Source organism: Bombina bombina, chromosome 2, assembly GCF_027579735.1.
Source record: "Bombina bombina isolate aBomBom1 chromosome 2, aBomBom1.pri, whole genome shotgun sequence".
In the NCBI taxonomy this organism is placed as follows: domain Eukaryota; kingdom Metazoa; phylum Chordata; class Amphibia; order Anura; family Bombinatoridae; genus Bombina; species Bombina bombina.
Window position 1 is genome coordinate 1,427,643,256 of NC_069500.1, and position 19,235 is coordinate 1,427,662,490.

The window sequence follows — 19,235 nt, forward strand, 5'->3', positions numbered from 1 at the left end:
GGGAGGGTCTGCTGCTGATTGGCTGGAATGTGCCTGCTGACTGTGAGGTACAGGGTCAAAGTATTACTCAATGATGATGAATAGGGGGCGGATCGAACATCGCATATGTTCGCCCGCCGCGGCGAACGCGAACATGCTATGTTCGCCGGGAACTATTCACCGGCGAACTATTCGCGACATTACTACACCTAATCTAATAGCCCTATCAAAATAAAAAGCCCCCCTCCCAAAAATAATAAAACCCCTAGCCTAAACTAAACTGCCAATAGCCCTTAAAAGGGACTTTTGCGGGACATTGCCCCAAAGATAACAGCTCTTTTACCTGGCAAAAAAAATTACAAACAACCCCCCTACAGTAAAACCCATCACCCACACAACCAACCCCCTAAATAAAAACCTACCTAAAAAACCTAAGCTACCCATTGCCCTGAAAAGGGCATTTGGATGGGCATTGCCCTTAAAAGGGCATTCAGCTCTTTTACATGCCCAAACCCTAATCTATAAATAAAACCCACCCAATAAACCCTTAATAAAACATAACACTAAACCCCGAAGATCCACTTACAGTTTTTGAAGACCGGACATCCATCCTCATCCAGCCGGGAGAAGTCTTCATCCACGCGGCAAGAAGTCGTCCTCCAGACGACATCTTCTATCTTCATCCTTCCGGCGCGGAGCGGGTCCATCTTCAAGACATCCGGCGCGGAGCATCCTCTTCATACGGTCCCAAGCCATACACTGAAGGTTCCCTTGATAGGGTCAGCCAATAGGATTGAAGTTCAATCCTATTGGCTGATTGCATCAGCCAATAGGATTTTATTGCCTTTAATTCCGATTGGCTGATAGAATTCTATCAGCTAATCGGATTTCAAGGGACGCCATCTTGGATGACGTCCCTCAAAGGGAACCTTCAGTGAACGGCTTGGGACCGTATGAAGATGAAGAGGATGCTCTGCCCCGGATGTCTTGAAGATGGACCCGCTCCGCGCCGGAAGGATAATGAAAGAAGATGCTGTCTGGAAGAACAACTTCTTGCCGCTTGGATGAAGACTTCTCCCGGCTTCGTTGAGGACTTCTTGCTGCTTGGATGAAGACTTCTCCCGGCTTCGTTGAGGACTTCTTGCTGCTTGGATGAAGACTTCTCCCGGCAGAATGAGGATGGATGTCTGGTCTTCCAAAACTATAAGAGGATCTTTGGGGGTTAGTGTTAGGTTTTATTAAAGGTTTATTGTATAGGTTTTATTTTTAGCTTAGGGTTTGGGCATGTAAAAGAGCTGAATGGGTAGCTTAGGTCTTTTAGGTAGGTTTTTATTTTTGGGGGGTTTGTTGTGTGGGTGGTGGGTTTTACTTTTTGGGGGGTTGTTTGTAATTTTATTTGCCAGGTAAAAGAGCTGTTATCTTTGGGACAATGACCCGCAAAAGGCCCTTTTAAGGGCTATTGGCAGTTTAGTTTAGGCTAGGGGTTTTTATTATTTGGGGGGGGGGGTTATTTTGATAGGGCTATAAGATTAGGTGTAATTAGTATAAATGTTTGATAATTTCTTTTTTATTTTGTGTAATTTAGTTTTTTTTGTAATTTAGATCATTCTATTTAATTAATTAATTTAATTGTATTGTAATGTTAGGTTTTACTGTAAGACAGGTTAGGTTTTTTTTTTTTACAGGTACATTTGTATTCATTTTAACTAGGTAGTTAGTAAATAGTTAATAACTATTTACTAACTAGTCTACCTAGTTAAAATAAATACAAACTTACCTGTGAAATAAAAATAAAACATAAGCTAGATACAATATAACAGTTATATTGTAGCTAGCTTAGGTTTTATTTTACAGGTAAGTATTTAGTTTAAATAGGAATAATTTAAGTAATAATTGTAATTTTTATTTGTAATTCTTTTAATTAGGTTAAAGTTAGTGGATGTTAGGGTTATGGTTCCGTTAGGGTTAGACTTAGGTTTTAATAACTTTAGTATATTGCGGCGACATTGGGGCAGCAGATTAGGGGTTAATAAGTGCAGTTAAGTGGCAACGACATTGGGGCAGCAGATTAGGGGTTAATAATATTTAACTAGTGTTTGCGATGCGGGAGTGCGGCGGTTTAGAGGTTAATATGTCTATTATAGTGGCAGCGATGTCCGGAGCGGCAGATTAGGGGTTAATAATTTTATTTTAGTGTTTGCGGTGCGGGAGGGCCTCAGTTTAGGGGTTAATAGGTAGTTTATGGGTGTACTTTGTAACACTTTATTTATGAGTTTTATGGTACAGTGTCACGGATACCTCAGGATTTAGCTGCCAAGGGGTTAATTCTCTTTAGCCTGTGAGCTAAAAAAAAATTCACAGAGATTACGACTTTTGCGTTAACAGGGGTGCATTGCTAACGAGCCTTTTTTTAACGCTACCTTAAGACAACGCTGGTATTACAGGTTTTTTTAAACCTGGCGTTAGCCGCAAAAAGGTGAGCGTATAGCAAAATTTCGCTCCACTTCTCACCTAAATACCAGTGTTGCTTACGGTAGCGGTAAACTGGCTAAACGTGCTTGTGCACGATTTCCCCATAGGAAACAATGGGGCTGAGCCGGCCGAAAAAAACCTAACACCTGCAAAAAAGCAGCGTTCAGCTCCTAACGCAGCCCCAATTTTATGTCTACACCTAACACCCTAACATGAACCCCTGAGTCTAAACGCCCCTAATCTTACACTTATTAACCCCTAATCTGCCGTCCCGACATCGTCGCCACCTACATTATAATTATTAACCCCTACTCTGAAGCTCCGGACACCGCTGCCACCTACATTATCCCTATGAACCTCTAATCTGCTGCCCCAACATCGCCGAACCCTACATTACATTTATTAACCCCTAATCTGCCCCCCCCAACGTCGCCGGAAACTACTTACACTTATTAACCCCTAATCTGCCGCCACCAATGTCGCCGCCACTATAATAAACATATTAACCCCTAAACCTAAGTCTAACCCTAACCCTAACACCGCCCTAATTTAAATATAATTTAAATAAATCTAAATAAAATAACTACAATTAAATAAATTATTCCTATTTAAAACTAAGTACTTACCTATAAAATAAACCCTAAGCTAGATGCAATATAACTTATATTTACATTGTAGCTAGCTTAGGATTTATATTTATTTTACAGGCAACTTTGTATTTATTTTAACTAGGTAGAATAGTTATTAAATAGTTATTAACTATTTAATAGCTACCTAGTTAAAATAAGTACAAATTTACCTGTAAAATAAATCCTAACCTAAATTACAATTACACCTAACACTACACTATCATTAAATTAATTACATAAACTAACTACAATTAACTACAATTAAATTAAATAAACTAAAGTACGAAAAACAACAAACACTAAATTACAGGAAATAAAACAATAATTAAATTTTTTTAAACTAATTACACCTAATCTAATCCCCCAATAAAATAAAAAAGCCCCCCAAAATAATAAAATTCCCTACCCTATACTAAATTACAAATAGCCCTTAAAAGGGCTTTTTGCGGGGCATTGCCCCAAAGTAAGCAACTCTTTTACCTGTAAAAAAAAAATACAATACCCCCCCCAACATTAAAACCCACCACCCACACACCCAACCCTACTCTAAAACCCACCCAATAATACCCCCTTAATAAAACCTAACACTACCCCCTTGAAGATCACCCTACCTTGAGACGTCTTCGCCCAGCCGGGCACAAGTGGACCTCCAGAGGGGCAGAAGTCTTCATCCGATCCGGGCAGAAGAGGACCTCCAGACGGGCAGAAGGCTTCATCCAGGCGGCATCTTCTATCTTCATTCATCCGGAGCGGGGCGGGTCCATCTTCAATCCATCCTCTTCAAACAAAGTCCAAGCGAAGAATGAAGGTTCCTTTAAATGATGTCATCCAATATGGCGTCCCTTGAATTCCGATTGGCTTATAGGATTCTATCAGCCAATCAGAATTAAGGTAGGAAAAATCCTATTGGCTGATCCAATCAGCCAATAGGATTAAAGTTCAATCCAATTGACTGATCAAATCAGCCAATAGGATTGAGCTTGCATTCTATTGGCTGTTCCAATTAGCCAATAGAATGCAACCTCAATCGTATTCTCTGATTGGATAGGATGGTCGTCACTAAATCACAAGCTTGTCTGGTGTGGCTAGATTGTGGACATAGAAGTGACAGTAGAAAGGGTTTGATAACCCTTTCTGTGCCAAGCAACTGGTCGTCACATACAGCTCTGTAACGTAAAACCCATAACTACTGACTTTCTGGTGGCGGTACAGATCTTGTAGTTATAGCCTGTACCGCTCACTTTTTGGCCAGACAGGCAAACTCGTAAAACCTGCTCTGTGGAAGTTCCATAGGAAAATTACTTTTTGAAAGCTGCGGTAGTTACGTTGGGTAAAGGCCAAAAAGGTGTGCGGTACAGCTGTAACTACAGGACTCGTAATACTGAGGGTAGTGAAAAAGCAGCGTTATGAGCCATAACAATGCTTTTTTACTCATAACTCACAACTCGTAATCTAGGTGAGTGTTAGTTGTGATCTTAAACATATTTATGTTGCTAAATTGTGTTCTAAAGTATAGCATTGTCAGATCCTCTGTGGGAAAATATACTGTAGGTATGTGTTTGCATACATTAATGTTGGTGGAAGCTAACAAGATAAACTGTATACTTTCTTTTCTTATACATGCTCCTTTTGACTTATTTCTTAGAGGGGAGGCTAGTAGTGTCTTGTATTGAATAGAGTACCTAATACCCTCAGTAGTTAAACAGCAGTAAAAGACCTTCCATATTTATTCTGTGTGCCTAAACTAGTGTAGATAACATGTGACTCACAATATCAATGAACACTGTTACAAATTATTAGGTTAGACATAGAGTGATAAAGTGAAACTCTCAATAACCTTGAACTGTGTTACAAATTGTTAGATTAGACATTATAGTTAAACAATTAAAATCAAATCTATGATGATATTATCCTTTAGTACATGTTCAGTATATCTTGTCATCAGTAACTATGAGGAAAGATATATTATATTTTATTTTGTTTTGGGTGTAATTTTAATGTTGCTAGTAATTGATTATGTCATACTCTGAATTGAATCTCTGGGGCACTCTGGTTCCAAGTTTACGTAGAGAGTGACCCATTTGTAATATTTGGGATGTGTTCTCTAATGTGTTCTCGCACCTCTCTCGTTGTGAGAATATTTGATTTGGGGTGCACCCCATGCCAACAGTCTTTAAAGCACTCTAGTTTTACATTGGATTGATCCCACAAATATACAATGGAAACAAAGAGCAGAGAGACAAGGGGAACTACTTACTATTCCTTACAATCTACTGAACAAAGAGTGGGAAACTTAGATGAACTGGACTTTGGGCCAATTTATCAAAGTGCAAGCGGACATGATACAATGTAACGTATCATGTCCGCCACACATAGATAAATGCCGACCGCATATGCTGTCTGCCTTTATCATTGCACAATCGGGGGTGTCAATTAGCCAGAACAGATTGAAGACAGCCTCAGAGGCAGCAAATCAGTTATGGAGCAGGGGTCTTTAGACCTCTGCTTCATAACTGCTGATTCCAGTGAGCCTGAAGGCTTACACGGAAACAGGGGCACCACGCTCCATTCGGAGCTTGATAATTCATCCTCTTTGTGTTCACTACAGACTTTTCCAAATTCACTTTGGTGAAATTATTTGAGGAACTGGAATTCTTACTAAATAAAGAAAACAAACTAAAATGGTATGTCTGGACACTAGACAAATATTATAAATTGGGAATGGTTTTACGGGGCCTCAGATTAAACAAATTTTCCACATTTAGAACAGAGGACATAAAATTCATAAAAGTGTGGAATAGAATATTAACAGACTGTTCTTTAAAGCTAATGTTATTATTAATTGATTATAAAACTAAAATGTTAAAGGATTTATCAAGAAAGATTAACACTATACAAGAGGTTTTAGTCAATCATAGCCAGGAAACACCATTTTTGAGAAATTTGACCACATTTTAACCCCTTAACGACACACGTCGTACAGGGTACGTCACACACAAACTGGTCTTTAAAGACCAGCGATGTACCCAGCCACTTTCAAGGTATTGCCGTGATGCCTCGATATTGAGGCATCACTGCAATACCTTTTTTACAAGACTGATGCAGAGAGAGCCACTCTGTGGCCCTCTCTGCATTGGCCAGCGATGGTGCCGATTGTTGGTGGGTAGAAGCAGCTGCAAGGAGGCGGGTGGGCGGCCCATCGCTACCCGGCATCCGGTTACTGTATGTGCAATGTGAACACCGGGAGCATGCGGGGAGTCTGCAGGGGGGCGTGCGCGTGCAGCAACCACTGTCACCAATGCAATTGAATGGGAAGGAGGGAGAGGGAGGGGGGTATTGAGGGGGGCAGCTACACTATAAAAAAATGCAAATTGTATTAAAAAAACAACATCTTTTTTTTAGAATGCAAACTGGGTACTGACAGAAAGCTGCCAGTACCCAAGATGGCAGCAAATAGGTAGCGGGGGGAGGGTTAGAGAGCTGTTTGGGGGGGGTCATGGAGGTTGGGGGCTAAGGGGGGGTCATCACAGCTGAACAAATATTTAAAAAAAAAGCCTTTTATTTTAATACTGGTAGACTTTCTGCCAGTACTTAAGATGGTGGGGACAATTGTGGGGTGGGGGAGGGAAGAGAGATGTTTTGGAGGGATCTGGGGTGGGATGTGTCAGGTGGGAGGCTGATCTCTACTCTAAAGCTAAAATAAACCCTTCAAGCTCCCTACAGGCTACCTAATTAACTCTGTCACTGCTGGTCATAATACAAGTGTGGTGCGGCGGCCTTCTAATTACCAAAAAGCAATGCCAAAGCCATATATGTCTGCTATTTCTGAACAAAGGGGATCCCAAAGAAGCATTTACAACCATTTGTGCCATTATTGCACAAGCTGTTTGTAAATAATTTCAGCGAGAAACTCAAAGTTAGTGAAAAAGTGAACTTTTTTTTTATTTGATTGAATTTGGCGGTTAAATGGTGGCATGAAATATATCAAAATGGGCCTAGATTGGGGTGGGGTGGTTGCTAGCAGTCATCTGCAACAGACGTGTTTCTGGGGATCTCCTGGGCCCAAATTCCTTTTCCAACAGCCTATATTACTAAAACTCCCCAAATTTTTCCCAAAGTTAGCAGCAAAGTACACTGTCTACTACCGAGACAGGTGTACCCTTGTGTGGTCTGTGGGCGCAGAGCGGCTGTCTATTTGGCAAGTGAGAGGAACCTGAGAGATTGAGGTGCAGGGAGACCCTGCACTACTGGACACGACCTTCTCTGTCCAAGCCACATTGCAACACTCTGGAGGGTCGGGGCTCCGCTCCGGAGTGAACCTATAACTGTGTCCAGCCTAGTGCAGTAAAGAAGGAGAGGGTGCTCGCGGAATTGCGGCATGTGGTGAAGCGGCGGTCACGTGTGTTGTGGTGGCCCTGAGCACTACCCAACTTGAGAGGATCCTATTGCCCCTGCGACAGTAGTCTCTACACGGGACGGTGTCCAGTGGAGTCGCAATGTACACCGGAATATTGGCACATTACCAGAGTAAGTGCGCAACTCCTTCCCCACATGCACACAGGTGGCTACAGACTTACTGTGTTCCAGGCCTATAATACTCTTAAGGGCTGTATAGTTAGCACAGCGTAGAGGAGGTTTGGCTATACGCACTTCTGAACAGCACCCATCCCCAAATTACTGAGGCACTTGTCCTTTTGAGAAGGAGGCAATTTTCTCCTACTACACAGTACCCCTCTGGAGCCCACCGGGCTGGTATTGCATGTGAAGGGTAACTGCTAGAGGGCCTCTGGGGTCCACATATACTATACACACACAGAATAATTTGTCTGTCTGGGGGATCTACAGGAGACCTGTATAACAGTGGCCTAGCTGCTGGGGGTTAGCACTCAGTTTCCTACTTTTCCTGTACTACCTGCAGGTCAGACCCATACTACTGCTGGCTCAGTTAAATGCAAGAACTGTGCTCACTGGGGTATTCAGATAGATCCAAGCTACAGACTCCCTGAGCCCTTGCATACAACAGGCATATAGGCCACTGGACACTACACTCACATAGAAGGAGGCCCAAGTAACATACTTCTTGAAGAAGTCTAGTTTGTTATAGCGGGAGGTAGCAAAATCTATGTAGGAGGACCCTCTGCACAAGTACCATATCCTAAGAATATTCCTGCAGCCCCTTAAGCAATTAAACACTTTTTTGGGGGGGCATTTGATTTCCGGGTCAACCCTCTGAGATATTTTCAAATAACTTGATGAACTCTCTCTTGTTTATTCCTCTTCTTATTAAGTTTTGATTGAGAGTAGCATGGAGTACTAAAAAGCTGATGCACCCCTCCCTACCGGTGTGAATTAACTGTGATTGCCCCAGAGTGACTCTATTCTCATTTTCCTCTACACACCTGCTTAAAAACACCTTTAACCTGAGCCTGTAATTTTGCTAACATAATGTCACAGCAAGCGAGAAAGAAACAGAGAGGTAATCAACCCTCTAAGCACACGGTTCTGGATCACTTTCCACCTATAAGAGACCCCAATCCTGGACTCTAATGATAATGAATGGTCACTATCCCTTGCTCCTTCAGAAGAGAGGCCCAATATTTGATTTCTCCACCCTCACGCTTGCAGGGAGAAGTAATTACAATAGATTCTATGAAGCAACTCCTAGATAGGCAAAGTCAATCCTTTGCAAAAAGATTTGATAAACTAGAGAGGTCCTTTGATGACTTACACAAGGACATTGCTACTGTTAACGAGCGTACAGATATAATAGAAAGAAAACAAGAGAACCTCCTGGTTGACCACACGAATTGGGTGAGCTATACACAAAACTTGGCAGATCAAGTATCTTCCTTAGAAGCAAAGCTGGTTGTCCTTAAAGACCGCTCTCGTGGAACATTGTGAGGATCAGAGGTATTCCTGAATCTGTTGGTCCTCAAGACCTGGAAAAGTATGCACAGGCCCTGTTCCAAGCTGTCCTGGGGTCTCCTGGAGGGGAGGATAGCAGAATCGATAGAATCCACAGATGCAGCTAGGCCTAAAAACCTCCCTATGGATAAACCCCGGGACACAATAGCCCGGCTGCATTATTTTACCTACAAGGACAAGATCCTAAGAGCTACACTAAGACAGCCTCACCTCTCAGACCAGTTCAAAGATATAATGTTCTACCTGGATTTATTCTCTTATACACTGCAACAAAGGAGATCCTTCAATGAAATCACCAAAACGCTAAGACTTCATCAAATCCGCTACAGATGGGGTTTCCCCACAAGATTGATAATCATCAAAGACGGCACACAGCACACTGCCCTCTCCCCAAGACAAGCCCAAGATCTACTGAGTGGATGGCATCTACCCTCTGGAGAGGACACTGAGGACCCGAACAGGCGACCAAGGCAGAGTACTCCACTGAGAGCTGGTGCCCCGGACTGGAATCCAAATAGGCAGGAACCTGCCCGTTGAGGCCCTCTCTCTGCTCAGATGAATAACTCTCTTTTGGCCCCAGGTGGGTCCTGAACTGACTTTTCCACACTTTCACAGCTCCTTGCACTTAGGTTGAGCCTGCTGACTGATCCTCACCGACATCAGAGGGATGGTAAAGTAGATAAAGAACACCTATTATGTTAAATGTTTGAATTCCATATTAGCCTGTTTATATGCTTGTTTCTCTTTGTGTTATGCATTGACTGTATTGGACACTGTAACCCTTGAAATGGTAATGCATGTTTCTACACATCCACGCAGATAGAGTTTTATTCTCTAAGTTAGTTACTAAGTCATCTACCACCCCTGTCATCCCATCTAGCGGCACTCTCATTAAGTTTTGTCATTCTCTCTTTTTCTTCAATTGGTTTAGCATAGTACTACCATATTGACCACATGTAGCCTGACCATATTTAAGGCTCAGAGCCTCTAGTACATGATAACAGACCCCGTAGACCATCGCAGCCCCTAAATTCTACTAATAAACATTGGTTCTTACATACATTACAATATTATGAGATTATCAGTTTTGATAGAGTGAACCCCCCATAAAAAGAAGAAACAGAGAGGGAACATTCCATGATTAAGTACAAAGTTTCTATTGAATGCTTGTTTCCCATGTTTGCCTATTTACAGGGTTGTTTTCTTTACGTTATGAAATGTATGCACTACTTATTGCAGAGCCCGCTGTTTCTATTTTAATATATGTTTCTACACATCTCCCCAGCTGTTGTGACATCCCCTAAACTGGGACCTATACCACCTACCCACGCACTCTGAATATATAGAGGGCTTGTGGACCATGGCACACACTCCCAGATGCAAAGGGTGTTTTAAGTTACAACCGCCATCATGCCTCAGCTACCTTACAATAGTGGCAGCGGATTCCCCCCTCCTCAACTGTTTCTGTCCTCTTTCTACTCCCCTTATCCCTCTTCTTTTCTCTCTTTTTCTATCTCTTCCTCCTCTCCTTGTTTCCCCCTGACCCACCTTAGCCCCTGAACATCTGCACTACAGTATCCACTTTCCCTCTCTCTGGCTGACTGGATAGATGTCCCTAGCCTGGGGATTTGGACAACTGCCTGCTTGCCTACCCTCACTGGACTGTATGGGTGGATCTGGCCCCTACTTACTTCTTTTGCTTATACTTGTCACAAGTAGATTTAGTAGATGAGAGATGCTTTTCGTAGCATTGCTACTTATCACAGGCTAGGTGGAGGCCCATACCCCTTATATAAATTACCTCCTTATGCTATGTGGTTTTGAGTAACTTGTCTTATGCCTAGATAGGGTAGTGCTGTCCGTATCTTGCCCCTGACCATTTCACCCCACTCTGCTGACTCTATGTTGCACCTTTGGTAACTACACCCAAATATTGTCTTTTTTAGTTTCTAACCAAATTTCCTTTCCCAGGTTATCTTCTATAATATTGTAGATCACAGTTTATATTGTTGTATTTATTGTCTGTTTTGCTTATACACCGGTAGCGGAGGGGAGCTTTGCTGTTGGACTCTCCTCCGCTACCTCCCCCCCCCCCCACTTACTCTTGTGTGGTTAGGGATAAATAATTTATCCTCTGCATTACACTTTTTGGTAGAGTTCTGTAGTCTCTGCCCAGCTTGAAGAACTGCTTGGAAGCCACTTTGGATAGCTGCTTTCTGTTCTACTACCCTTTCTTTTTTTTCTCTCTCCCTCCTGTCCCTTCCCCTGCTTCCTGACAAAAAGAGGATTGGCACACTTAATGTAAGGGGCCTTAATTCCCCCACTAAAAGGAGTCTGCTTCTTAGATTTCTGAATACTCAATGCTTAGAAATAGTATTTCTCCAAGAGACCCACTGGAGGCCACATCAATGTTTCATAAAAAGGCTAGCGGTGTCTCCATACTAATAAGTAGACATGCTTCTTGTAGCAGAGAGGCAGTAGGATCTGTAATATATTTTGGGTAGGCAGAGACAAGCAAGTAACTACTCTTGGTAATTGTAGCAGAGAGGCAGTAGGATCTGTAATATCTTTTTGGTAAGCAGAGACAAGCAAATAACTACTCTTGGTAATTGTAGCAGAGAGGTAGTAGGATCTGTAATATCTTTTGGGTAAGCAGAGACAAGCAAGTAACTACTCTTGGTAATTGTAATAATAACCCCTTTCCACCAAGAACTAGACAACACATAGTTTGGGAGTCAACAACAACTTTTTCTACAGCTGAAAAAAAACAAACACTTTTTAAAAACAGTCTCCCCACAAGGGGTTTCCCAACTGAAACAGCAGGGAGTTTAAACAGTAACATAAAGTTTAACATACATTTTAACCATTAGCCTAAATAACAATTCCTGCATAGTTCATAAGTGGCGAGGTTTGCCACAATGCTTCCCCAGAACCAAACCGGCATACCCAGTCTGATCCCAACGGATTGGCTTGGGGAGGTCCGGAAGAGTGTTCACAGATCAAGGTTCAAGTTCAGTTTGTCTGGACAACCCGTCGGCGTTGCCGTTTTGCTTCCCAGGTCGGTAATGGATTGTTAAGTCAAACGGCTGCAGCGCCAAACTCCAGCGCAACAGCCGGGCATTGTCTCCGGATACCCTGTTCAGCCACACCAACGGGTTGTGATCTGTGAGCAGGGAAAATTGTTGTCCATATAGATATGACTGAAGTTTCTTGAGGGACACACCACGGCCAGGCATTCCTTTTCGATGGCAGCGTAGCTAACTTCTCGGGGTAACAGTTTCCTGCTTAGGTAGGCCACAGGATGTTCGCTGCCATCAGCCCCGACTTGGCTCAGCACGGCTCCCAATCCAAACATAGAAGCGTCTGTATGGACAAGAAAGCATTTAGTTGGATCCGGGGCAGCAAGGATAGGGGCATTTACGAGAGCATTTTTCAGTTCTTGGAATGCTTGTTCACACTCTGGGCTCCAGGTAACAATCTTAGGAAGGTTTTTACGGGTGAGGTCGGTGAGAGGTTTGGCTAGTGTACTATAATTAGGTACAAACTTCCTATAATAGCCTGCGGTACCTAGAAAGGCTAGCACTTGGGTCTTGGTACGGGGAGTTGGCCACTTGGCTACGGCCTCTACCTTGGCTGGTTCGGGCTTCTGCTGCCCGCTACCTACTCGGTGCCCTAGGTACTGGACCTCCGCCATCCCTATATGACATTTGCTAGGCTTAAGGGTTAATCCTGCCTCCCTAATGCGATCTAGGATCGCCCCTATATGGTTCAAATGCTCATCCCAGGAGCTGCTAAATATAGCTATGTCATCTAAATAGGCACATGCGTACTCTTGGGACCCATCCAGTAGCCGATCTACCATTCGCTGGAAAGTAGCCGGAGCGTTCTTCATCCCGAATGGCATGACCTTGAATTGGTACAGGCCAAACGGGGTGACGAAAGCTGATTTGGGGATGGCACCCGCGGGTAGTGGGATCTGCCAGTACCCCTTACACAGATCTATGGTGGTGAGGTACTGGCCTCGAGCCATTTTATCCAGGAGCTCATCTATCCGGGGCATAGGGTAGGCGTCAGAGACGGTTTTATCATTAAGTTTCCGGTAGTCCCGCTTCGGCACTAGAACTACCGGCGACGCCCAGGGGCTGTCCGAGTGCTCAATCACTCCTAACTGTAGCATCTCGTCAATCTCCTTCCGCATATGTTCTCTCACCGATTCTGGTATGCGGTAAGGAGGTTGACGCATGGGGAGGTGACCAGTCGGGTATATCCAGGCACGTTGGAGAACTTGTCTCTCTTTTCCTGCAGTAGCTCTGCTATTTGAGCTCGTTCCCGAGGACTTAACCGCTCACCCAATTGTACCTCTCCCAGACCTTCGTTCCGGTTCTTCATTCCTAGGAGATCGAGAAGAGGTAAACTGTCTGCGGCGTCCGCGGCAGGGTCACAAATAGCATTCACCTCCTCTGCGCGTTCATGGTACGGCTTCAACATATTTACATGGAGCATGCATCTACCGCCTGCTCCAGTACATGGGCTGATCACATAGGTGGTGTCACAGATTTGTTCCACTACCTTGTATGGGCCCTGCCAGGAGGCCTGCAGTTTATCATTTTTCACCGGTTTTAAGATTAGCACCTTCTGCCCAGTCTGAAAACTGCGGTCCCTGGCACCCCTATCATACCAACGGCACTGACGGGTTTGAGCCGCCTGAAGGTTGGAGCGGACGGTCCGAGTCAGGGCCTCCAGGCGCTCCCTAAACTCCAGCACGTATGGTACGATAGGAGTACCGTCACTAGTGACTTCCCCCTCCCAATGCTCTCGGATTAAGTCTAGGGGACCCCGTACACTCCTTCCGAATAATAACTCAAAGGAAGAGAACCACGTGGACTCCTGAGGTACCTCCCGGTAGGCGAAAAGCAAATGGGGTAGAAACCGCTCCCAGTTCTTCTGGGTATCCATGAACATGTGGAGCATCTGTTTCAGTGTTCCATTAAACCGTTCACAGAGCCCATTAGACTGGGGGTGATAAGCGGAATTTACAATGGGTTTCACCCCACATGCTCTCCACAACTGGTGGATAATCTCGGCCGTAAACTGGGTACCCCGGTCCGAAATAATCTCCCGGGGAAACCCCATGCGGGAGAAGATTCTGATGAGGGCATCCGCCACGGTCTCGACATGAATATTAGCCAGAGCCACTGCCTCGGGATATCGGGTGGCATAGTCCACGACTGTGAGTATATACCTCTTCCCCGAGGGGCTAGGCTTGGCTAGGGGGCCAATGAGGTCCACCGCCACTCAACTAAAAGGCTCCTCTATTATGGGGAGGGAGTGTAGCTTCGCCTTATATCGGTCTCCTCTTTTTCCTACTCGTTGGCAGGTGTCACACGTCTGCAATACTGCCTAATATCTTTGGTGATCCCTGGCCAAAAGAAATTCTGAGTTAGGCGGTGCTTCATCCGACTAACTCCTAGGTGGCCTGACAGCGGAATATCATGGGCAACCCATAGCAGTTCTCGTCTATACCTCTGAGGTACTATTAACTGCTGAACGGACAGGGCAATAGATCCAGCCACTATCTTCTCTGCATACCTGTACAGTAACCCCTTGTCCCAACTGTACCTCTCTCCTTCCAACCCCGCCTGATTCTGGTCTACCTTATCCCTATATACTTGCAACGAGGGGTCAGTGGCCACTTCGCTACCAAACTCTAGTGGAGGGGCCCAAGAGACATTAGGGGGGTGATTGCTTACCTGAGCCTCAGAGTGATCAGCCAGTGCATTGGTGCGGGCCTGTTGTTGGGTAACCATGGGCAGTGCTGCTTGTGGGGAGGTTCGGGGTGCAAACACTGAAGTCAGCTCCCCTAATTCATTGCCCAAAATAACGTCTGCGGGCAAATTTTGCATAAGGCCCAATTCTACGTTCCCCAACCCTGCTCCCCAATCCAAGTGTACTTTGGCCGTGGGAATCTTGTAAATGGCTCCCCCGGCCACCCGGACAGCTACACAGTCTCCGGTGAGTTGATTGGTGGAAACTAAATGTTGCCGGAGCAAGGTTATGGTGGCCCCAGAGTCACGCAGCCCTTGGACACGTTGGCCCTCTATATAGACCACCTGGCGGTGACTTTGTAGGTTGTCCGAAGTGGCCTGTACTGGGTTTACCTCGTGTAAGATGCCCAATGGTTCCTCGTGGAAGACTGCGGGTTGGGTCTGTAGTCGAGGCTCATTCTGGTAGCAGTGTACAGCTGCCCGGTTGTTTGACAAGTTGTCCTGGTTGTTCCAGGTGGATCGGTTCTTGTTCCTGAGACAGTCTCTCTGAATGTGCCCTTGTTGGTTACAAAGATGGCAATGGATAGCTGATCGAGTCTGGTATTGGGGAGGGGGTGGGTAGATTCCAGGATGGGGTAGCAGAGGTGTGGGAGCTGCAGTGGGGGTTGGGGTGACCCCAATACTGGAGCTTTGCTGTGTTCGTTGATCTCTCCGAGCGTCTTGGTATTCGTCGGCCAAGGTCGCTGCGGTATGTACCGTGCACAGTTTTCGATCTCTCAGCCAGTTTTGCAATTCAGTGGACACCCCTTGGAAGAATTGCTCCATCAACAGGAGTTGTAAAAGGTCTTCCAACTGGGTGACTTGGGCTGCCTGCAACAAGCCTTTAGCGGCCCTGGTTAGCCGATGTGCCCACTCAGTGTGGGTATCTTTCTCCAGCTTCTTCAGGTAACGGAACCGCTGTCGGTATGCCTCCGGGGTAATAGCATACCTAGTCAGGATGGCCTGTTTTAACTTCTGGTAGTCCCTGCTGTCCTCATCTGGTATGGTGCGGTAGGCTTCAGCGGCCCGCCCGGATAACTTGCCAGCCAGTAGGGGAACTTGGTCAGCGGTACTAATATTATGCAGTTGGCATAATCGCTCAAAGTCTTGTAGGTACCCATCGATATCCTCCGTGTCGGTATGATCCTTGAATGCGTGGTAGGGAATCTTAGCTTTCCCTGTACCAGCACTGGAGTGTACTGGTAGCCCCTCTCCGGGTATCGGGGTGGTTTGTCGGGTCACCATCAAGTACTCCTGTACATCTGCTGATGTCCGTGTCAGGAGCTCCTCCGAATGGGGTAGCGGAAAAAAAGCCAACCGGGTCCGCATCTCTTTTTGGAATTCAGTTTCGTTGTTCGCCATGGGTACGGCCGTACCTGCTACCCGGTCTCCCTCCATGAGCTCTGCAATCAGTCTTGCTTTGGTTTTATTGTTGGCAATAATTCCTCTCGCCTCCAGTAATTCCTTCAATGCAGTTCTCTTTAGTCTGGTATAATCTGTCCCCATTCACCCTCTGTTCATATACATCACATGTCCTATGACTTGCTGTGTGGTTTGAATCCCGTCGCTTGCCACCAATTGTAGCAGAGAGGCAGTAGGATCTGTAATATATTTTGGGTAGGCAGAGACAAGCAAGTAACTACTCTTGGTAATTGTAGCAGAGAGGCAGTAGGATCTGTAATATCTTTTTGGTAAGCAGAGACAAGCAAATAACTACTCTTGGTAATTGTAGCAGAGAGGTAGTAGGATCTGTAATATCTTTTGGGTAAGCAGAGACAAGCAAGTAACTACTCTTGGTAATTGTAATAATAACCCCTTTTCACCAAGAACTAGACGACAAATAGCTTGGGAGTCAACAACAACTTTTTCTACAACTGAAAAAAACAAACACTTTTTAAAAACAGTCTCCCCTACAAGGGGTTTCCCAACTGAAACAGCAGGGAGTTTAAACAGTAACATACAGTTTAACATACATTTTAACCATTAGCCTAAATAACAATTCCTGCATAGTTCATAAGTGGCGAGGTTTGCCACACTTCTTATGACTATCTACCAGAAGTCTGACCCCTCAGGACGGTACGTAAACAATGTCTGTCACATAAATAATGTCCTGTTCACACTGGTAGCCCTGTACTCACCCAATGTTAACCAAACAAGTTTTCTTTGTAAACTAATAGGCAGGGTAGATAAGCTCAAACAGGGCCATGTGTTTATAGGGGGCAATTGTAATATGGTCTGGGACCCTAGCAGGGATAGGAAGTCTCGTAACAAGCACTCCCCCTCACAGGGAGAGGAGAATTGTTCTCAGCATTTCAGAAATTTGATTTCCCTATATGTGTTGCAAGATGTCTGGAGAGTGTTGCATCCCAATGACAATGACTACACCTGCTATTCGGCCTCTTTTCAGCCCTTCTCAAGGTTAGACTATTTATTTTGTCATTCCTGGTCTCTGGATATAGTGACCGGGGCGTTGATTATGCCTTGTGTATGGTCCGATCACGATGGGGTTGTCTTAGAGGTGCCTATCTCACATGTGGGCGGCACGGGACACTCCTGGCGGCTACCCAATTACTTGCTCTCAGATACGCTTGTGCCCTACTGGTCACGGGAAATATAAGACTTCCTTCGAGTAAATGAGGCTGGCGGGGTCTTTGCCTTTACTTTGTATTAAGATTATACCTATAGAATTTAGCCCTAAATCTTGGAGTGTTAACAGATTCATGAGATTATGGCAAAGGGAAACATACCAGATCTGGAAACTTCAGACCCTGACACCATATGGTCTGAATGAAAATATTGATATGGCAGCATTTAATGACTAGCTTTTAATATCTAGGATATGTGGTTTCTGTTTTTTTACATATATAATACGGAGGGAGCCTTTATTAGGATTTTTTGTGCATCCAGTTTATTTGGGGTTTATCCTTGAATATATACACTGTCATTTTTTCAACAAAGAAAATGTGATTTTGGGAAGAACTTGTAAAGTTGTTTAAAATTGTATGCTCTTTATAAACCATAAAAGTTTAATTTTGACTTTACTGACATTACAATCTTGTCTTACTCAGACGCCAGTCCCCTTATATAATTATAATTACACTGACACAAATACACAGAGCTCTAAACATCATTCCTATGTTTATTCTTACATCTTTCTCTCAGTTACTACAAATAAATGATCATTACCGTATGTTAATATCCTGCTACAATGTTATATTATCAGCTTATTAGGTACAATTAAGTAACTTACCTGAATATGTTTCTTTCATCAGTCTCATTGCAGTGTCCTTCAGGTTGGCCTCATATAAAACCTGTATTGTCACCATCAGAGCCTCCTCCTCTCCGTAACTCTGTCTTAAACAGGCTGCTGTATCATAACAATGTGCCTCCTCCAGCTGCTTACGTGGGATAGCCGTCTTCCCTCTAATTTTTAGGGTCGTTAACTTGTCTTTAAATCTCTTGAGATCCTCATCACTCAGGTTTATCAGAGTACGGAACATAATAAATTGTCTTCTCTTCACATCTGAATAAACATCTGCAGAGTGATATACACAGAAGATAAAATCAGTTTTCCTATAGTTGCCCTTTAATGACAAAACTGTAAAATTAGAGAGACAAAGCAGAGTTCTCACCACAAGCTAAAGCTATAATCATTACTTCCATAAAATGCTGTACTAAATGTCATAGACTTACATAAACATTATCATTAGCTAGACATTGTTCCTCATTTGAATCCATATTTGAATCCACGAGTTGTCATGAATTGGATCTGCTCATTGCCGTGTCGCCGCGGCTCACAGATCCCCTCTGTATCACGTCACGTTGCCTAGCAACGTGACGCGGTATCTGGCTCTCCTCCTGACGTCAGAGTCTCCCTGCCTTCAAATCTCGGCGGGAGATCTGAATTGGCGCCCGTTTGTTTTCTCTGTTCATTCTCCCGGACCGGACCTGTGTGAGTAATTCTTTTTGTCTCCCTTGCCTGAATCCTTGCCTGAATACTCTCTGCCAGTTTGCCTAACCTGCTAATATGGATTTTATGTTTGTTTACTAACCTGCATACAAGGACATTTGCTTTATCTAACCTGCTTAAAGGAACATTTGCTTTATTCAAACCTGATAAAAGGAATCTCTGTTTGTTTTCTAACCTGCTTAAAGGGACATTTACTTTATCCAAACCTGCAAAAAGGAACCTCAGTTTGTTTACTAAACCTGCTTAAAGGGACATTTGCTTTATCCAAACCTGCTAAAAGGAATCTTTGTTTATTTACTAACCTGCTTAAAGGGACATTTGCTTTATCCAAACCTGCTAAAAGGAATCTTTGTTTATTTACTAACCTGCTTAAAGGGACATTTACTTTATCCAAACCTGCAAAAAGGAACCTCAGTTTGTTTACTAAACCTGCTTAAAGGGACATTTGCTTTATCC

General features: G+C 44.1%; 1 protein-coding gene across 1 annotated transcript in view; it reads right to left on the reverse strand.

Annotated features, from left to right (window-relative positions):
- The window catches only part of LOC128647597 (uncharacterized), a 175,365-nt gene that overhangs the window by 30,276 nt on the left and 125,854 nt on the right, over positions 1–19,235 (reverse strand). Inside the window, exon 3 of the mRNA XM_053700354.1 lies at positions 18,060–18,344. Within this exon, the coding sequence (XP_053556329.1) occupies positions 18,060–18,344 (285 nt within the window). The remainder of the gene's footprint in view (positions 1–18,059; positions 18,345–19,235) is intronic.